This window comes from Entelurus aequoreus, linkage group LG08 (assembly GCF_033978785.1).
Source record: "Entelurus aequoreus isolate RoL-2023_Sb linkage group LG08, RoL_Eaeq_v1.1, whole genome shotgun sequence".
NCBI classification, from domain to species: Eukaryota; Metazoa; Chordata; class Actinopteri; order Syngnathiformes; family Syngnathidae; genus Entelurus; species Entelurus aequoreus.
Window position 1 is genome coordinate 8803061 of NC_084738.1, and position 22747 is coordinate 8825807.

At 37.5% G+C, this 22747-nt stretch overlaps 1 protein-coding gene across 3 annotated transcripts in view; it reads right to left on the reverse strand.

Moving 5' to 3' along the window:
- The window catches only part of pald1a (phosphatase domain containing paladin 1a), a 192896-nt gene that overhangs the window by 89598 nt on the left and 80551 nt on the right, over positions 1 to 22747 (reverse strand). For all 3 annotated transcript variants that reach the window (XM_062055453.1, XM_062055452.1, XM_062055451.1), the window contains exons 13-18: positions 20371 to 20487; positions 20097 to 20276; positions 19838 to 20035; positions 14128 to 14268; positions 13966 to 14037; positions 7219 to 7359 (exon numbers count right to left, since the gene is read on the reverse strand). In XM_062055453.1, coding sequence (XP_061911437.1) covers positions 7219 to 7359; positions 13966 to 14037; positions 14128 to 14268; positions 19838 to 20035; positions 20097 to 20276; positions 20371 to 20487 — 849 coding nt within the window. The remainder of the gene's footprint in view (positions 1 to 7218; positions 7360 to 13965; positions 14038 to 14127; positions 14269 to 19837; positions 20036 to 20096; positions 20277 to 20370; positions 20488 to 22747) is intronic.

Consider the following 22747-nt stretch of genomic DNA (forward strand, 5'->3'; position numbering starts at 1 on the left):
TGTGAGGAATACTAGCTCCTGTGACGTCACGCTACTTCCGCTACAGGCAAGGCTTTTTTTTATCAGCGAGCAAAAGTTGCGAACTTTATCGTCGATTTTCTCTACTAAATCCTTTCAGCAAAAATATGGCAATATCGCGAAATGATCAAGTATGACACATAGAATGGATCTGCTATTCCCGTTTAAATAAAAAAAAATCATTTCAGTAGGCCTTTGAATCTGCCTTTTTGTTCACTCGTCCTGTTCTCCTTGTTTGCGGTAAGCATCAGTCACGTTTTCTGTATTCTAATAATAATAATAATAATAATACCTGGGATTTATATAGCGCTTTTCTAAGTACCCAAAGTCGCTTTACATGTTAAAAACCCATCATTCATTCACACCTGGTGGTGGTAAGCTACTTTCGTAGCCACAGCTGCCCTCGGGTAGACTGACGGAAGCGTGGCTGCAATTTGCGCCTACGGCCCCTCCGACCACCACCTATCATTCATTCAACATTCATTCACCGGTGTGAGCGGCACCGGGGGCAAGGGTGAAGTGTCCTGCCCAAGGACACAACGGCATGGTCAGAGGCGGGGAGCGAACCTGCAACCCTCAGGTTTCTGACACGGGCACTCTACCCACTACGCCATGCCGCCCCCTTCTTGTTCCAGACTCTTGTGCTAGTGTTAGCCTTAGCTTCCCGTGCGATCGGCACGCTTTTCTTTTGCTTGTTTTCTGTTTGGCTATGATTTATGTTAATTAAACCATCTCTTACCTTCACGTTTTTGTCCGGAGTGTTCGTGTTGCACTGGAGGAACTATCCCGCACAAATATGCGACCCCCACGTGACAGTTCAGTATTGTAGCCACTGATTGGCTCAGCTTCAGGTAGCATTACTATATTTGTCATGATCCGTGGCCCGGATCATGTTTTTGTTATAGTCTGTTAGTTTTGGACTCCCTTAGTTCCTGTTTTTGTGCACCCTTGTTTGCTTTTAGTTACCATGGTTGCTTATTATTTTCACCTGCCTATTTATTTAAATAAATAAATTGGATATTTTCATAGCTAAAGCATAAAAAAACTGTTTACTACCTTCTAAATACATTTTTCAACATTATGAGAGTCCTCCAGACATGAAATACGACTCCTTCCATCCATCCATCTTCAACCGCTTATCCGGAATCGGGTCGCGGGGACAGCAGCTCCAGCAAAGACCCCCAGACTTCCCTCTCCAGAGCAACATTTGCGACTTCCTCCTGGGGAATCCCGAAGCGTTCCCAGGCCAGAGAGGAGATGTAATCCCCCCATCTGGTCCTTGGTCTGCCGCGGGGCCTCCTCCCAGTGGGACGTGCAACGAGGACCTCCCTAGGGAGACGCTCGTGAGGCATCCGCACGAGATGCCCGAACCACCTAAGCTGGCTCCTTTCCAAGCGAAGGAGCAGCGGCTCTACTCCGAGTCTCTCTCGGGTGACTGCACTTCTCACCCTATCTCTAAGGGAGATGCCAGCCACCCTTCTGAGGAAACTCATTTCGGCCGCTTGTATCCGCGATCTTATTCTTTCGGTCATTACCCACACTTCATGACCATAGGTGAGAGTAGGAATGTAGATAGCTCGGTAGACCGAGAGCTTTGCCTTCTGGCTCAGCTCCCGTTTCGTCACAACAGTGCGGCAGAGAGACTGCAATACTGCCCCAGCTGCTCCGATTCTCCGGCTGATTTCCTTCTCCATCTTTCCCTCACTCGTGAACAAGACCCCGAGATACTTAAACTCCTCCACCTGGGACAGAGTCCTGTCCCCTACCCGGACTGTACAAACCATCGGTTTCCTGCTGAGAACCATGGCCTCAGATTTGGAGATGCTGATCCTCATTCCAGCCGCTGAACACTCGGCTGCGAACCGATCCAGTGAGAGCTGAAGGTTACTCCTTTAATACAATATTGTCATGATCCGTGGCCCGGATCATGTTTTTGTTATATTCTGTTAGTTTTGGACTCCCTTAGTTCCTGTTTTTGTGCACCCTTGTTTGCTTTTAGTTACTATGGTTGCTTATTATTTTCACCTGCCTATTTATTTAAATAAATAAATTGGATATTTTCATAGCTAAAGCATAAAAAAACTGTTTACTACCTTCTAAATACATTTTTCAACATTATGAGAGTCCTCCAGACATGAAATACGACTCCTTTAATACAATATTGTCATGATCCGTGGCCCGGATCATGGTTTTGTTATATTCTGTTGGTTTTGGACTCCCTTAGTTCCTGTTTTTGTGCACCCTTGTTTGCTTTTAGTTACTATGGTTGCTTATTATTTTCACCTGCCTATTTATTTAAATAAATAAATTGGATATTTTCATAGCTAAAGCATAAAAAAACTGTTTACTACCTTCTAAATACATTTTTCAACATTATGAGAGTCCTCCAGACATGAAATACGACTCCTTTAATACAATATTATCATGATCCGTGGCCCGGATCATGGTTTTGTTATATTCTGTTGGTTTTGGACTCCCTTAGTTCCTGTTTTTGTGCACCCTTGTTTGCTTTTAGTTACTATGGTTGCTTATTATTTTCACCTGCCTATTTATTTAAATAAATAAATTGGATATTTTCATAGCTAAAGCATAAAAAAACTGTTTACTACCTTCTAAATACATTTTTCAACATTATGAGAGTCCTCCAGACATGAAATACGACTCCTTTAATACAATATTGTCATGATCCGTGGCCCGGATCATGTTTTTGTTATTTTCTGTTAGTTTTGGACTCCCTTAGTTCCTGTTTTTGTGCACCCTTGTTTGCTTTTAGTTACTATGGTTGCTTATTATTTTCACCTGCCTATTTATTTAAATAAATAAATTGGATATTTTCATAGCTAAAGCATAAAAAAACTGTTTACTACCTTCTAAATACATTTTTCAACATTATGAGAGTCCTCCAGACATGAAATACGACTCCTTTAATACAATATTGTCATGATCCGTGGCCCGGATCATGGTTTTGTTATATTCTGTTAGTTTTGGACTCCCTTAGTTCCTGTTTTTGTGCACCCTTGTTTGCTTTTAGTTACTATGGTTGCTTATTATTTTCACCTGCCTCTGATTGGTGTTCGGGACGCTCACCTGTTCCCCGAGCACTAATCAGAGGCATTATTTAAGCCTGCCTTTGCCGGTCAGTCGGGCTGGCTTCATTCTGTCACGTGTGGGGGGTCGCAGCTTACTCCGGGGTTCGTTCCCCCGGGATGCAAACGGACCACTCCGGACAGGACGTGCAGGTAGGAACATGATTTATTCTCGAAGAAATCAAAGAAGTACAAAAACAGAAAACAAGCCGAAGGGACAACGTGCCGATCGCACTCGAAGCTAAAGCTAACACTTGGCATAGACTAGAGATAAGGAATACTCACGTAACTGTGGTAAGAAGCAAACTCACCGGCAAAGGCAGGCTTAAATAACGCCTCTGATTAGTGCTCGGGGAACAGGTGAGCGTCCCGAACACCAATCAGAGGCAGGTGAAAATAATAAGCAACCATGGTAACTAAAAGCAAAACAGGAACTCAGGGAGTCCAAAACTAACAGAATATAACAAAAACATGATCCGGGCCACGGATCATGACAATATTGTATTAAAGGAGTCGTATTTCATGTCTGGAGGACTCTCATAATGTTAAAAAATGTATTTAGAAGGTAGTAAACAGTTTTTTAATGCTTTAGCTATGAAAATATCCAATTTATTATCAATGATTCCTATTTTGCGGAAAATTCCTTTTTTACCGGAACCAATTAACAGAGATAAACCAGGGATTCTTGTAATTATTGTATCACAAAACCTGTTTTATAGACAATAATTATAGCTTTACGGGCAGAAAACTATGCAAAATACATACAAATGATGAATAAAATGTATAAATGAACATTTAACTGTCATGATCCGTTGCCCGGATCATGTGTTGTCTAATTTTTGACTCCCTCAGTTCCCGTTTTGAGCAGCCCTGGGTTTGTGTTTTGGTTGCCATGGGTGCAGACTGGTTTCACCTGCCTGTGATTAGTGTTCGGCACGCTCACCTGCTGCCGGGCATTAATCAGAGAGCTACTTATTCACGTTGTGCGCCACACTCAGTCTGGTTTCTTTGTTTGCTGTAAGCAACAGTTACGTTGGATGATTTCATGTTTCCTTGCTCAAGATTCCTGTGCTAAGTTTTTCCCTTACCTCCCTGTGCGATCGGTACACGTGTCTCTTTTGTTTGTTTCCTGTATTTTTGTACGATTTGTGAGAATAAATCATTGTCCTACCTGCATGTTGCCTCCGGAGTTTCCGTCTGCATCCTGGGAGAACGGCCCACGCATAAACATGCGACCCAACCGTAACATTAACATTACTTTTTCCCTTTATTGAAAACTCTTGATGGCGAAGAGGGCAGGGGAGAGCCACGCCGACGTTTGTACTTTGATTCCTTCTTGAATTCAATAGTGTTTCTCACCATCTTTATCAAAGTGCAGGCACGCGCAACCATTTTTTTTTGGTCCCACACTGCAAAAAGTCAGTGTTCAAAAACAAGAAAAAAAAAAAAAAAAATTAGGGGTATTGAACTAAGCAAAATTATCTGCCAAAAGTAGATATGTAAATGGGGGGAGGGAGGTTTTTTGGGTTGGTGCACTAATTGTAAGTGTATCTTGTGTTTTTTATGTTGATTTAATAAAAACAAAAACAAAAAAAAACCGATACCGATAATAAAAAAACCGATACCGATAATTTCCGATATTACATTTTAACGCATATATCGGCCGATAATTATCGGTATCGTTTTTTTTTATTAAATCAACATAAAAAACACAAGATACACTTACAATTAGTGCACCAACCCAAAAAACCTCCCTCCCCCATTTACACTCATTCACACAAAAGGGTTGTTTCTTTCTGTTATTAATATTCTGGTTCCTACATTATATATCAATATATATCAATACAGTCTGCAAGGGATACAGTCCGTAAGCACACATGATTGTGCGTGCTGCTGCTCCACTAATAGTACTAACCTTTAAAAGTTAATTTTACTCATTTTCATTCATTACTAGTTTCTATGTAACTGTTTTTATATTGTTGTACTTTCTTTTTTATTCAAGAAAATGTTTTTAATTTATTTATCTTATTTTACAATTTTTTTTAAAAAGTACCTTATCTTCACCATACCTGGTTGTCCAAATTAGGCATAATAATGTGTTAATTCCACGACTGCATATATCGGTATCGGTTGATATCGGTATCGGTAATTAAAGAGTTGGACAATATCGGAATATCGGATATCGGCAAAAAGCCATTATCGGACATCCCTAGCCAAAAGAACAAGAAAATTCGGCTTGTCAAGACTTTCCAAAACAAGTAAAATTAGCTAACCTCAATGAACCCAAAACTACCTTAAAATAAGTACATTCTCACGAAAATAACAAGTGCACTTTTCTTGGTAGAAAAAAAAAAGAGACTTTTTTGCTCAATATGTTGAAAAATATTCTTAAATTAAGTAAATGCTAGTGCCATTATCTTGACATAATGATACGCGCTCGGCATCATGATTTTTTTTTTCATGCTTGAAGTAAGAAATTATTAATATATTAATTATATAAAAGTACCGTATATTACCAAATAAACGCCCTTGGGCAAATAACCGCCTATGTCCAAATATTATTTGCATAATTTAGATTAAAATGCTACTGGGGTTGCGTTTGCTGCAGTATTATTTTATTGATGGTTTTATAGAGTACTTGGTACCATAATTTGATTTTTCCTCTATGCTTCTTTATTTAAAACTTGGAGTACTGTAGCCTTTATTTTATTTAAGTGACAGTATTATTGTTCTGTTTTGATGGTGGGTTTTATACTTGAGTACTTGGTACCATCATTTGATTTTTCCCGGTAGGCTGCTTTATTTAAAAAGTGTATTCATTTTTAGTATTGGTATTCTATTTGACAATTGTTGCACTACTGCCATGTTGAGGCCTTGTTGATCTCTTGTCTTTTGATAGCCTACCTCATGTTGATCTCTTGTTTTTTTGTTTGTATGTTTACAATAGCTTTTACATTTAAAGTTTTTTGTACGAAAAAAAAAATACTGGACAGTAACCATTGTAACCAAATAATGGCCTGGTGCAGGCTGGTGCAAAAATAAATAAAAGCCTTGTGCAAATAACCGCCTGCTTCTTTTAAACGCCTGTCTCCAAAATCGATTTTGCGAAATAAACGCCCGGGCTACTATTTGGTAATATAGTTTTATACTTGTGAGTGTTGATGACACAGCTTTGCATCAGTTGATATTCTAGTTTCAAGCATGTTTTACTCAATATAGGTAATACAATCTCAGCAACAAGCTGTAATATCTTACTGAGATCATTTAGGACCAAAACCCTAAAAACAAGTAAAACACTCTAACATAAAATCTGCTCAGTGAGAAAATAAGCAAATATCAACCTTATTTGAGATATTTAATATTACTTAGATTTCAGTTTTTGCAGTGCAGGGTGGATTATTTTGAGGTTGTACAGAAACCAACGTGTGGGATTAGTTTAGTTTCGGCACTCTATTCTGCAGAATGGTACAGTACACGGGCAAACAGACTGCATTGTTAAGTTTGGCCCGACGATATGGAGACGGAACACAAAAAACCGGGACAAAATCTTGGCCGAAACCCCAAAGTGTCCTGTTGCCTCACCTCTACATATCTGTCATATGACTTCAAAGGATGAGTTGTTTTATTTTATTATAGCTTCATCATGCAGGTTTTTTTTTAAACTAACAGTTAAGTTTCTTAAATAAAAATTCCCTGCATAGGTAATAATAGTGGAAAAACCTTGTTTGGAAATCCGAAGAAATGGATTGCCATGGACTATTTGTACCTAAATGAAACAACAGTGGACACAGATACACTTTATGAACCCTGCGACGGATATGAAGGAGGATTTCATTTCCTCTCCTGCTTCTTTTGGCTCATTCTCATGCAGAGCCTCAAAAGGAATTCCATTAAGTTACATCATAATCAATTTTTCCACGCTCCGCAGCCCGTTGCTTGCTGAGCGCGGCGCATTCCTCTCATTCGTGCGCGCGCAGGCGCCGAGCTGCAGCGCAGACGGTAGGGGAGGAAAAATAAGTTCCCTGACGCCCTCTATGGGGCGTTAGGTGCACTGGCGCTTATTCGATGGGAGGGGGGGCGTGGAGCTGGGAGTGAGTGCCAGAGTGAGGCTGACCTGTCTGTACGTGCAGATGATGATCTCCCTCAGGTGGTAGTGCATGGGCGTCATGGTCTCCGAGACGAAGTCCAGGGCCATGTCCACCTCGCGTTTCATCCGCTGGCCGTCGGGGATCAGGCGCACCAGCTGCATTACCACCTGTGCACAGAACATTTGGACACACCTGAGTATTAGGATCATTTTCCAATATTGCTGTTAGAGGCAGAAAATTATGTATTTTTATCCAGAATAAAATGACAAAAAAATACTGTAAATGACAGTGTATGGTTCTAAACAACAATGCTATTTCCTGGATGAACACACGACACCTCTTACGTTCCTGCTATGAGCACATCATTATTGAAAATGGCCTCCTGTACACGTCTGAGTAAGATAAGATCCCTGTGTGACCGTCACGCATCCTTCAGAGGCTCAAGCCAGAGAAAACAGGTTACGGTTTCTGTGGCGACCACCTCTGCGTATCCCAGATACACGCCTGGCTGCTACGTGTTGACTGCCTCCCACAGCATGGGGTTAAACTGCAAAGAGACACCACCCGCAGGCTTCCATTCGGGCGGCCGGGGGGCAAATGAATGGCTACAACTTTCACTCAAGGCTAAAATGAAGACGTTGTAAGAAAAGGGCTCTTTGGCTGGTAGGGTCTATTAAAGGTTCATTGGTATAAAGCAGGACAGCACTTCGAAGAGAAAAAGGTTTCTATTAATCCACATGGAAATGTTCAGTCTACTTAACCAACACACTGACATGTAGTATAGAACAGTGGTCCCCAACCACCTGGCCACACGAAATGAAACATTTTTATTTATTTATTTTTATTAAATCAACATAAAAAACACAATATATAGATTATATATCAATATAGATCAATACAGTCCACAGGGATACAGTCCGTAAGCACACATGATTGTATTTCTTTATGAAAAAAACAAAAACAAAAAAAAACCACAAACCCCCCCCTCCCGGGTCCGTGGGACAAATTTTCAAGCGTTGACCGGTCTGCAGCTACAAAAAGGTTAGGGACCACTGGTATAGAATAATAATTATTTAACTAGAAATGTGTGATTGCAGATGACCACAACATAAACCACCTGGCATTATTCAATAGCTGGAACTGGAATCTATCTGTGGCATTGGGTTAAAGGCCTACTGAAAGCCACTACTACCGACCACGCAGTCTGATAGTTTATACATCAATGATGAAATCTTAACATTGCAACACATGCCAATACGGCCGGGTTAACTTATAAAGTGACATTTAAAACTTCCCGGGAAATATCCGGCTGAAACGTCGCGGTATGATGACGTATGCGCGTGACGAAGTCAGAGTAACGGAAGTTATGGTACCCCGTAGAATCCTATACAAAATATCGGAAATTATCGGTATCGGTTTTTTTATTATCGGTATCGTTTTTTTTTTATTAAATCAACATAAAAAACACAAGATACACTTACAATTAGTGCACCAACCCAAAAAACCTCCCTCCCCCATTTACACTCAAAAACACAAAAGGGTTGTTTCTTTCTGTTATTAATATTCTGGTTCCTACATTATATATCAATATATATCAATACAGTCTGCAAGGGATACAGTCCGTAAGCACACATGATTGTGCGTGCTGCTGGTCCACTAATAGTACTAACCTTTAACAGTTAATTTTACTCATTTTCATTCATTACTAGTTTCTATGTAACTGTTTTTATATTGTTGTACTTTCTTTTTTATTCAAGAAAATGTTTTTAATTTATTTATCTTATTTTACTATTTTAAAAAAAAAGTACCTTATCTTCACCATACCTGGTTGTCCAAATTAGGCATAATAATGTGTTAATTCCACGACTGCATATATCGGTTGATATCGGTATCGGTAATTAAAGAGTTGGACAATATCGGAATATCGGATATCGGCAAAAAGCCATCCCTAGTTTTGCCCACGAGACGTCCCGCCTTCAATAAGGAATCTGGCCCACTGGGTGCTAACAGCTTTACTTTAAGAAGCTGCCAGTCTAATTGCTACAATTGGGCCATCACCTTGTAGACAACGTGAGAAAATCAGGTCAATGACCATGAATTTCCTTTTAATGTTCATACAGCACAGCATTCGCCTATATGACCCAATTCAAACAACCGTTCCCACTCATACCCCGCAGACTGCAACCAAACACAAAAATTGCGGTTATTATAAAAAACATCAAACCACTACATATAGTTCAAAATGACACCAATTTAAAGCCACTACAATGCATGACAGTAGAAATGCAAAACACTCTCCACACTTACCCACGTTTGGCACATTTTAGCTGTTTGATGTTTCTGATTGAATGCAAGGTCGTCACAAAAGTAAACACGGTGGGAGTCGAACTTTCGCATACTCTTCATATCCAATTATATTAATCATTCATTATATATCCAACATATAATATATATATATATATACACTACCGTTCAAAAGTTTGGGGTCACCCAAACAATTTTGTGGAATAGCCTTCATTTCTAAGAACAAGAATAGACTGTCGAGTTTCAAGATGAAAGTTCTCTTTTTCTGGCCATTTTGAGCGTTTAATTGACCCCACAAATGTGATGCTCCAGAAACTCAATCTGCTCAAAGGAAGGTCAGTTTTGTAGCTTCTGTAACGAGCTAAACTGTTTTCAGATGTGTGAACATGATTGCACAAGGGTTTTCTAATCATCAATTAGCCTTCTGAGCCAATGAGCAAACACATTGTACCATTAGAACAGTGTTTTTCAACCTTTTCTGAGGCAAGGCACATTTTTGTCATTAAAAAAATCCGGAGGCACACCACCAGCAGAAAACTTTAAAAAATTAACTCCACCAAGTCGTCGTGTCTTATTTCGAGTGTGTTGGTGTCTTCCTGTGTGAAGTGCTTTAGTTCTTGTCTTGCTTATTTTGGTGGCCCTTCCTGTTTTGCCAGTGTTTTCCTGTAGTGGCTTCATGTCTTCCTTTGAGTGCTATTTCGCGCACCTGCTTTGTGTTCGCAAGCAAGGCTATTTACGTTGCTGCTATCCTTCTTTGTGTGGCCATTGTTGATTGTCATGTCACGTACGGATGTACTTTGTGGACACCGTAAGTTTTTGCTGTCGTCCAGCATTCTGTCTCTGTTTACTTTGTAGCCATGCAGTTCAGTTTGACTTTTGTTTTGCAGAGCCTTTTCCTTTCGTTCATTTTGGGTTTAAGCATTACATACCCTTTTTACCTGCACCCTGCCTCCCACTGTGGTCTGCATATCAGGATCACAACAAACCATCCTCGTCTCACCCGACACATTCCGACTTTTACAAAGCAATGCTGCCACCTATAGGTGGCTGTCAGTATACTGACATGGAGTATTACGTGGTTACCCTGCCGAGTTTTACGCAGCACAAACACTAAGCAACGGCACATTATTGGCAGATTCTAATTTTTGATTTGCAAAAAAATATTTTTGGGATAAATTAGGTGAAGTTGCACAATTTCCCACGGCACACCAGACAATATCTCACGGCACGCTAGTGTGCCGCGGCACAGTGGTTGAAAAACACTGCATTAGGCAATGGGCCTCTATACACCTATGTAGATATTGCACCAAAAAGCAGACATTTGCAGCTAGAATAGTCATTTACCACATTAGCAATGTATAGAGTGTATTTCTTTAAAGTTAAGACTAGTTTAAAGTTATCTTCATTGAAAAGTACAGTGCTTTTCCTTCAAACATAAGGACATTTCAATGTGACCCCAAACTTTTGAACGGTAATGTATATATTTATCTATATATATATATATATATATATATATATATATATATATACACACACACAAAATATGTACACATATGTTGGTTATTTCTTTAGCCCAATGCAGCCTCCAAGTCAAAAAGTTTGGACACCCTTGCCCTGTTACGTATGTCTAGTGAGTGTGCAATTGTGTGCTTAGCTGTTGTGTGGCTGCTAGCTCCTAGTTGCCTATAGCCTACCATGTATACCTTTTGTAAATGACTTGTTAACTGTCTGTCCAGCTTTGCACATGTAAACACGCTGCAAGACTGCTTGTATCATGGTGCTTATATAGGTTATTTTAGATGTAAGATACTTGTTTTTTTGCTGGTATCACAACGATATCCTATATCAAGATTAGATCGGTACAGCCCTCTTCAAGACACTATAAATTAACCTTACACAAGCAACAAACATTTGGATAATAAACACATGTTCTCACTGGAACACAATACAGGCTTGCTCGTTCGTGTATGTCATCAAATGATACAACGTTGCCATTAGGGTTGTCTCAATAAAAATATGTTGGTACCGGTACCGGTACCGTAATGTATTTTGATACTTTTCTAAATAAAGGGGACGGCAAAAAATAGCATTATTGGCTTTATTTTAACAAAAAATCTTAGGGTACATTAAACATATGTTTCTTATTGCAATGTAATCCCTAAATAAAATAGTGAACATACTACACAACTTTTCTTTTATTAGTAAGTAAACAAACAAAGACTCCTAATTAGTCTGCTGACGTATGCAGTAACATATTGTGTCATTTATCATTCTATCATTTTGTCAACATTATGAGGGACAAACTGTAAAAATGGATTATTAATCTACTTGTTCATTTACTGTTATTATCTGGTTATTTTCTGTTTTAACATGTTCTATCTACACTTTTGTTAAAATGTAATAATCACTTATTCTTCTGTTGTTTGATACTTGACATTATTTTGTCAACATTATGAGGGACAAACTGTAAGAAATTATTATTAATCCACTTGTTCATTTACTGTTAATATCTGCTTATTTTCTGTTTTAACATGTTCTATCTACACTTTTGTTAAAATGTAATAATCGCTTATTCTTCTGTTGTTTGATACTTTACATTATTTTGTCAACATTATGAGGGACAAACTGTAAAAATTTATTATTAATCTACTTGTTCATTTACTGTTAATATCAGGTTATTTTCTGTTTTAACATGTTCTATCTACACTTTTGTTAAAATGTAATAATCACTTATTCTTCTGTTGTTTGATACTTGACATTATTTTGTCAACATTATGAGGGACAAACTGTAAAAATGGATTATTAATCTACTTGTTCATTTACTGTTAATATCTGGTTATTTTCTGTTTTAACATGTTCTATCTACACTTTTGTTAAAATGTAATAATCGCTTATTCTTCTGTTGTGTGATACTTGACATTATTTTGTCAACATTATGAGGGACAAACTGTAAGAAATTATTATTAATCTACTTGTTCATTTACTGTTAATATGTGGTTATTTTCTGTTTTAACATGTTCTATCTACACTTTTGTTAAAATGTAATAATCACTTATTCTTCTGTTGTTTGATACTTGACATTATTTTGTCAACATTATGAGGGACAAACTGTAAGAAATTATTATTAATCTACTTGTTCATTTACTGTTAATATCAGGTTATTTCCTGTTTTAACATGTTCTATCTACACTTTTGTTAAAATGTAATAATCACTTATTCTTCTGTTGTTTGATACTTGACATTATTTTGTCAACATTATGAGGGACAAACTGTAAGAAATTATTATTAATCTACTTGTTCATTTACTGTTAATATCAGGTTATTTTCTGTTTTAACATGTTCTATCTACACTTTTGTTAAAATGTAATGATCACTTATTCTTCTGTTGTTTGATACTTGACATTATTTTGTCAACATTATGAGGGACAAACTGTAAGAAATTATTATTAATCCACTTGTTCATTTACTGTTAATATCTGGTTATTTTCTGTTTTAACATGTTCTATCTACACTTTTGTTAAAATGTAATAATCACTTATTCTTCTGTTGTTTGATACTTGACATTATTTTGTCAACATTATGAGGGACAAACTGTAAGAAATTATTATTAATCTACTTGTTCATTTACTGTTAATATCTGGTTATTTTCTGTTTTAACATGTTCTATCTACACTTTTGTTAAAATGTAATAATCACTTATTCTTCTGTTGTGTGATACTTGACATTAATTTTGGATGATACCACTAATTTGGGTATCAATCCGATACCAAGTAATTACAGAATATGAATTTTATTTAAAAAAAGAAAAAAGATTTTATGACGATAAAAAATATAGATGTAATCATAGTAGTATCGACTAGATACGCTCTTGTACTTGGTATCATTACAGTGGATGTCAGGTGTAGATCCACCCATGGCGTTTGTTTACATTGTAATGCCGGTGAGCTATTGTATCCTCCTACGGTGTGTAGTGAAACATGTTTAGCTATTCCTCGTCCTGCAGGGATGATACTTGTAAGAAACGTACTTTATTTGTCGCCATGGAGACAAGGATTAGTGATTTAGAAGTAGCTAAAACACTGCAGACTGTGGATGGACGTTAGCTGCTGGCTAGCTGGGCATGTTTTAAAGCACCTCTTCCTGAGAGCGTTTCAGTGTTATAGCTTCACCTTTATCATCAATTTTTAGCCCAAAATGCGTCCATTTTCCCTTTTCTGTCTACAAACTGTGTCTGCTTGTAAGTACTCTGTGATTGTGCGCTGCCGATCATGCTCCTCTGCTCGTAAAACCAGCAATGTCACAACATGACGAAGAGCCGTCATGCCCGTTAAAAAAAAATATGGCGATTTTGATTCATTAGTACCGCGATACTATACTAGTAACGGTATACTGTACAACCCTAGTTGCCACTATTTGTTTAAACAGTTTAAGCAAAATAAAATCATAACTGCATGTGCATGGAAACGTACCTGAAACTCTCCTTTTGTATACTTGGCATCAGGGACGCTCACTATCTCGTCTTCTGTAAATTCTGGAAACCCCTGTAAGCGAGAAAGTATCGTCATTTGAGTACAATTTGGCAGAAATGTGAGCGAGGAGTCGGTGGGGGGGGGGGGGGGGGGGGGTCTTACGTTGAAGTGCCACAGAGTGAGCACAGAGACCACCATGGCGGTGGTGGTCCTTCCTTTGCCGTTGGAGCAGTTGAAGACGAAGGCCGAACACGAGTCCTCGGCCAGGGTGCTCTTCATTGCATCCAGCAGCTTGTCAAAATCCTGTTGGCGTACAATAATTAGTTATACGTAGTCTAATATAAAGTAATAGCAATGTAACCTTTCATAATTTAATGTTTTATGTGTATAATCCACCTTACAAATGTTCTGATGCTGGCCTTGTTTAAGCAATAAACAAACAACAAGCTGTGGACATCCTTGCCCGAAATGTATTTTATTCAAATGGAGTGTTCTTTGGGGTTTCGCCCACTAAAAAGGACAGGATTATTATTTTTATTAGGGCTGGGAATCTTTGGGTGTCCCACGATTCGATTCAAAATCGATTCTTGGGGTCACGATTCGATTCAGAATCGATTTTTTTTTTTTCAATTCAACACGATTCTCGATTCAAAAACGATTTTTTTATTTTTATTTATTTATTTATTTATTAATTTTTTTAATGAAAACAATACACAACAATACCATAATAATGCAATACAATTTCAAAACAACATTCAGAATAGCAATAAACAGAGCAATTGAGGACACACAAACATGACACGGAACAATCTAAAAGTAGTGAGACAAAAATGAATGTCATCAACAACAGTATCAATATTAGTAACAATTTCAACACAGCAGTGGTTAAAAATCCCTCATTGATATTATCATTACAAACATTAATAAAAAAAATTTAAAAAAAAATTAACAATAGTGTCACAGTGGCTTACACTTGCATCGCATCTCATAAAGTAAATGTCTAATGATAATGTCAATGAGGGATTTTTAATCACTGCTATGTTGAAATTGTAACTAATATTGATACTGTTGTTGATAATATTCATTTTTGTTTCACTACTTTTGGTTTGTTCTGTGTCGTGTTTGTGTCTCCTCTCAATTGCTCTGTTTATTGCAGTTCTGAGTGTTGCTGGGTCGGGTTTGGTTTTGGAATTGGATTGTATTGTTATGGTATTGCTGTGTATTGTTTTGTTGGATTGGTTAATCTAAAAAAAAAATTTTATAAAAAAAAAATATTTAAAAAAAAAATAAATCGATTTTTCAAAAAATGAGAATCGATTCTGAATCGCACAACGTGAGAATCGCGATTCGAATTCGAATCGATTTTTTCCCACACCCCTAATTTTTATGTACCGTATTTTTCGGACTATAAGTCGCAGTTTTTTTCATAGTTTGGCCGGGGGTGCGACTTATACTCAGGAGCAACTTATGTGTGAAATTATTAACACATTAGCGTAAAATATCAAATAATATTATTTAGCTCATTCACGTAAGAGACTAGACGTATAAGATTTCATGGGGTTTAGCGACTAGGAGTGACAGATTGTTTGGTAAACGTATAGCATGTTCTATATGTTATAGTTATTTGAATGACTCTTACCATAATATGTTACGTTAACATACCAGTTGGTTATTTATGCCTCATATAACGTACACTTATTCAGCCTGTTGTTCACTATTCTTTATTTATTTTAAATTGCCTTTTAAATGTCTATTCTTGGTGTTGGCTTTTATCAAATAAATGTCCCCCAAAAATGCGATGTAAGCCAGTAATCAACTGTGATTAATCATGATTAATCCAAATTCCAATTCTTTTTCAATTTGATTTAAAAAAAATAATAATTTGACAGTCCTAATAATAATATATCTTGCAGTGTACCAAAGGGTTTAGTACCGCAACCAAAATTGTTCAATCTCTATATAAACGAGTCATGTAAAGTTATAAAGGACTTAAAAGTTAGCACTATTTTACAACTGCATTTTGTGCAGGAGAGAGCACAAAATAAATAATAGAAGAGAAGAAATTAACAAATTAAAGAGATGGTTTGACAAAATCTTTAAATCCAAGAAACTAAAATAATGCTATTTGGTAACAGTAGGACAGAAAGTCAAAGACGGTATAGACATTTAAAGGGTAAAAGAAATTACATTTCAAGGTTTAATAAAAGATGGTAAAATGAACTAAAGATTTCATATGACAATATTTGCGCTACAAATTGAGCACAGGAAGTGAACAAACAAATGTGTTTTTCTGATGTAAAATGAGATGGAATCTATGAGATGGAAAAGCAGTAGCTCTGCTTTGTACCGACTTCTTTTCGGACATGCTGTAATGACAAAGTGAATTATTTGATGTACCATATTGTAACTACGCATTTAGAAAATAAATCAAAACCATAACCACACCCACATGATATGAACATATAGGAAGAATGTAAAAAACATTTGCATAAATGAAGAAAAAGCAGGTCACACACTGCCATAGGTTCAAAAATGTATTCTCCTTATGTCTATGGCCAAAGTCCCAAGGAAAGCAATGGCTAGTTTGGTTTGTTAGGCTTCGACTTAAAAGGGATCCACTATCTCTATGTTTTTCAACCTTTTTTGAGCCAAGGCACATTTTTTGCGTTGAAAAAATGCGGAGGCACACCACCAGCAGAAATCATTTAAAAACGAAACTCAGTTGACAGTAAAAAGTCATAATTGTTGGATATGACTTTAAACCAGTGGTTCTTAACCTGGGTTCGATGGAACCCTAGGGGTTCGGTGAGTTGGCCTCAGGGGTTCGGCGGAGGTCAAGACACACCCGACTCATCGTGTGAATAAAAACTTCTCCCTATCGGCGAATTATGGATACCCCCAGTCTTTGCGAGCAATCCTTTTCGAGGGTGCTGGACATAAAAACCATAGAAAAGGAACAGACCTTGCTGTGAAAATGACATGAGAGTGGCAGTTGCCAAGGTGAAGCCCCGCATATCTGAACTGGTCTCTCAAAGGCAACAGCAGAAGTCACACTGATTTGCAGGTGTGTAATTTGTTCGGACTTCATGCACTGTGTTGGTTTTGTTCTTTGAACAAGGTGATGTTCATGCACCGTTCATTTTCTGCACCAGTGAAAAAAACATATTCATTTGTCTTGGATTTGAAAGAAAAAAAACACATTTTATTTTTCACTAAAGAAGGGTTCGGTGCAGGGCCGGCCCGTGGCATAGGCCGTATAGGCAAATGCTAAGGGCGCCGTCCATCAGGGGGCGCCACGCCGGTGCCACAAATGTTGGAGAAAAAAAATAAATAAATAAATGTTGGTATTATTATTTCTAAATACAAAAAATAATCCCACGTTAATTAAAATGTAAAGTAAAGCCTATTTAATAGAAATATTATTTGTTACAACATTACGCCCCCCCCCCCCCCCTCCCGCACGGTGCGCCCCCTCCCTCTCCCGTATCATGACTCTTTTTGGACGTCACCACATCAAAAAGCTACACAAGATGTCAAAACGGCCAAAACTGTCAAATGCCCAGGGAACAAAAAATAGAAAAGAAGAGGAGGAGAAACGAGAAAAAGACAGAGGTAGCAGGTAGGTAACGTTAGCCTACATGAAATTATTTGTCTGTTACAGAATGTGATAGTAACCTGGCTTTAAGCTAACGTTACATGATTCGGAAATTGCTAATCAATAAATAGCTAGTTCTGTTTTAACGTCGGGTTAATATTGTGGAGGGGGCTAAATTGTTATGGAAAATAATAATGTAACTAGGGATGTCCGATAATGGCTTTTTGCCGATATCCGATATTCCGATATTGTCCAACTCTTTAATTACCGATACCGATATCAACCAATACCGATATCAACCGATATATGCAGTCGTGGAATTAACACATTATTATGCCTAATTTGGACAACCAGGTATGGTGAAGATAAGGTACTTTTTAAAAAATTTAGTAAAATAAGATAAATAAATTAAAAACATTTTCTTGAATAAAAAAGAAAGTACAACAATATAAAAACAGTTACATAGAAACTAGTAATGAATGAAAATGAGTAAAATTAACTGTTAAAGGTTAGTACTATTAGTGGACCAGCAGCACGCACAATCATGTGTGCTTACGGACTGTATCCCTTGCAGACTGTATTGATATATATTGATTTATAATGTAGGAAGCAGAATAATAATAACAGAAAGAAACAACCCTTTTGTGTGAATGAGTGTAAATGGGAGAGGGAGGTTTTTTGGGTTGGTGCACTAATTGTAAGTGTATCTTGTGTTTTTTATGTTGATTTAATTAAAAAAAAAACAAAAAAAAAACCCCCCCCCAAAAAAACCGATACCGATAATAAAAAAACCGATACCGATAATTTCCGATATTACATTTTAACGCATATATCGGCCGATCATATCGGCAGGCCGATATGATCGGACATCTTTAAATATAACGTTAGGTAATTACAGTACTCCCTGGTGTACAGTAATTTGTAAGTCATTCTAGTTAATGCAATATTAAAAAGCACAAATAGAGAACTCTGTAGGATCCCCTTTTTTTGTAATATAGTTGTTAAAGTCATACTGGTTTGATATCTTGTTTTGTGCAGTGCCTTATTTATATTGTATTTTTAATTTATTTAATGCAAGTTGTTGACACGTTTTCTTTTGTGTTTATGTATGTAAAAAATATTGTATTTCATATATTCATTTTTTATTTTTTGTATTCATTTATTTATTCATATTTTTTTTTAATCTTGTTAACTATTCTGATTGTTAATTTGCTTTCTTTAAGTAAAAAAAAAGGTCAAAGACAAAGCTATTCGGTTTCTTGTGAGTATATACACTTCACTGCCGATGTGGGGGGGGGGGGGCGGCGCCACCTATAAAATCTTGCCTAGGGCGCCAGATTGGTTAGGGCCAGGCCTGGTTCGGTGAATGCACATATGAAACTGGTGGGGTTCGGTACCTCCAACAAGGTTAAGAACCACTGCTTTAAAGCATAACCAAGCATGCATCAATATAGCTCTGCTCTCAAAGTAGGTGTACTGTCACCACCTGTCACATCACGCCGTGACCTGTTTTGTATTTTTTGCTGTTTTCCTGTGTGTAGTGTTTGAGTTCTTGTCTTGCGCTCCTATTTTGGTGGCTTTTTCTCTTTTTTTGGTATTTTCCTGTAGCAGTTTCATGTCTTCCTTTGAGCGATATTTCCCGCATCTATTTTGTTTTAGCAATCAAGAATATTTCAGTTGTTTTTATCCTTCTTTGTGGGCACATTGTTGATTGTCATGTCATGTTCGGATGTACATTGTGGACGCCGTCTTTGCTCCACAGTAAGTCTTTGCTGTCGTCCAGCATTCTGTTTTTGTTCACTTTGTAGCCAGTTCAGTTTTAGTTTCGTTCTGCATAGCCTTCCCTAAGCTGTAATGCCTTTTCTTAGGGGCACTCACCTTTTGTTTATTTTTGGTTTAAGCATTAGACACAACTTTTTAACCTGCACACTGCCTCCCACTGTTTCCGACATCTGCAAAGCAATTAGCTACCGGCTGCCACCTACTGATATGGAAGAGTATTACACGGTTACTCTGCCGAGCTCTAGACAGCACCGACACTCAACAACAACACATCATTTGCAGACTATAATTACTGGTTTGCAAAAAATATTTTTAACCCAAATAGGTGAAATTAGATAATCTCCCACGGCACACCAGACTTTATCTCACACAGTGGCACAGTGGTTGAAAAACACTGTGCGATCTAATATACTGTGTATCAGGACGTCAAGTATGACATTTCCTCTACCACCACTAGAGGGAGCGCCATGCACTGTGGCGTTCATGAACCATTACCTCCTCACTGGGGGCGTGGCAGTCTGGCAAAGGGATGCGTTTGTAGATGAGACCCTGCGTGGAGTTTTTGTGCTGTGTGAAGATCTCCTGCACCGTCAAGATGCTTTTGAACATCTTCATCTGCTTCTCCTGCTCCAGCGTCACCTCCAGCCACTTCTGGGCTCGCAGGACCTCGTCCTTCAGGGAGCGCTCCAGTTTCTGAAAGACGGTGAGAGTGAAGACAGTTGGAAGACGACGGTTAGAACTGTCTTCCCTTCACCTCGATGACATGCGGGTCTGAAGACGGGATAGGAATGTGCTGATCCAAGCGCGACGGTTCCCTCTGCGTGAAGATCTGGCCGTTGCCTTCGAGGACCAGCTCCTCCTGCAGGTTGACCCACAACACGTGGCTATGCTTCCTCTTTTCATCCGTCAGGTGGGCCAAAACAGCTCCTGTAGCCTGCCAGCGGCAAGGGATAAACATGATGCCTCTCCCCTAAGGACCTGTTAGTTGGGATTTACAGAGCTCTTTGAAGGGAGAAAGTGCACGGAACCTCTGATGTCGGCTGCGCCATTCCGTAAACGGGCATCTTGGGCACCCGCCTGAAGTTGACCGCCTTCATCTCCTTCACCGTGCTGAGGACATCGGGGGCCAAGTATTCGTCCGCCACCTGCACAGATCGAATGCAAGCACGCTCCGATTCAACATTGAAGCTTCTTAATAATATCAGTTGCAGATTTACTCTCAGAATAAAAATTCCAGGTGAATGTTTGTTTCAACAGTCCCTCTTTTAATGTTTTCAAGCACAACTCCTATTGCTATACACTTACACAATCATCAAAATAGTACCGCATTTTTCGGAGTACAAGTCGCTCCGGAGTATAAGTCGCACCGGACGAAAGTGCATAATAAAGAAGGAAAAAAACATATATAAGTCGCATTTTTGGGGGAAATTTATTTGATAAACCCAACACCAAGAATAGACATTTGAAAGGCAATTTAAAATAAATAAAGAATAGTGAACAACAGGCTGAATAAGTGTACGTTATATGAGGCATAAATAACCAACTGAGAACGTGCCTGGTATGTTAACGTAACATATTATGGTAAGAGTCATTCAAATAACTATAACATATAGAACAGGGGTCACCAACCTTTTTGAAACCAAGAGCTACTTCTTGGGTAGTGATTAATGCGAAGGGCTACCAGTTTGATACACACTTAAATAAATGGCCAGAAATAGCCAATTTGCTCAATTTACCTTTAACTCTATGTTATTATTAATAATTAATTATATTTACACTTAATTGGACGGTTTAAAAGAGGGGAAAACACGAAAAAAATGACAATTAAATTTTGAAACATAGTTTATCTTCAATTTCGACTCTTTAAAATTCAAAATTCAACCGAAAAAAAGAAGAGAAAAACTAGCTGATTCGAATCTTTTTGAAAAACATTTAAAAAATAATTTATGGAACATCATTAGTAATTTTTCCTGATTAAGATTAATTTTAGAATTTTGATGACATGTTTTAAATAGGTTAAAATCCAATCTGCAATTTGTTAGAATATATAACAAATTGGACCAAGCTATATTTCTCACAAAGACAAATCATTATTTCTTCTAGATTTTCCAGAACAAAAATTTTAAAAGAAATTCAAGACTTTGAAATAAGATTTAAATTTGATTCTACAGATTTTCTAGATTTGCCAGAATATTTTTTTTGAATTTTAATCATAACAAGTTTGAAGAAATATTTCACAAATATTCTTCGTCGAAAAAACAGAAGCTACAATGAAGAATTGAATTAAAATCTATGTATTATTCTTTACAATAAAAAAAATAAATTTACTTGAACATTGATTTAAATTGTCAGGAAAGAAGAGGAAGGAATTTAAAAGGTAAAAAGGTATTTGTGTTTAAAAATCCTAAAATCATTTTTAAGGTTGTATTTTTTCTCTAAAATTGTCTTTCTGAAAGTTATAAGAAGCAAAGTAAAAAAAATGAATGAATTTATTTAAACAAGTGAAGACCAAGTCTTTAAAATATTTTCTTGGATTTTCAAATTCTATTTGAGTTTTGTCTCTCTTAGAATTAAAAATGTCGGGCAAAGCGAGACCAGCTTGCTAGTAAATAAATACAATTTAAAAAATAGAGGCAGCTCACTGATAAGTGCTGCTATTTGAGCTATTTTTAGAGCAGGCCGGCGGGCTACTCATCTGGTCCTTACGGGCTACCTGGTGCCCGCGGGCACCGCGTTGGTGACCCCTGATATAGAACATGCTATACGTTTACCAAACAATCTGTCACTCCTAATCGCTAAATCCCATGAAATCTTATACGTCTCGTCTCTTACGTGAATGAGCTAAATAATATTATTTGATATTTTACGGTAATGTGTTAATAATTTCACACATACGTCGCTCCTGAGTATAAATCGCACCCCCGGCCAAACTATGTAAAAAACAGCGACTTATAGTCCGAAAAATACGGTATATGCATAATCAAGTTGTATTTGCACAAGAAAAATATAGTAATTTTTAAAAAAGAAAAGTTATACTTGGATAAAGTGGTATTACAAGCACAAAAAATCATAATGTTCTTTGGATAAATGTGGAATATTACGTGTTAATTTATGGGAATACAGTTATTGTATTATTCAAAGAAACAAGTGAAATAAAAAATGATGTCCCAATTAGGGTTGCCCCGATAGGTACCGGAACCAAAATGTGTTTCCATACTTTCAAAATAAAGGGGTCCACAAAAAAAATTATAAAAATATTGGCAAAAAAGATCACAATTACCAATTCATAACACACAAATCCCCTGTTCATTGATTCCAAAATATTGAAATTAACTGATCTGGTACCTTTTTAACCTGCAAAAATCATGTAGAAAGCTAATAAAAACGGACTGCCCAGAAATATAC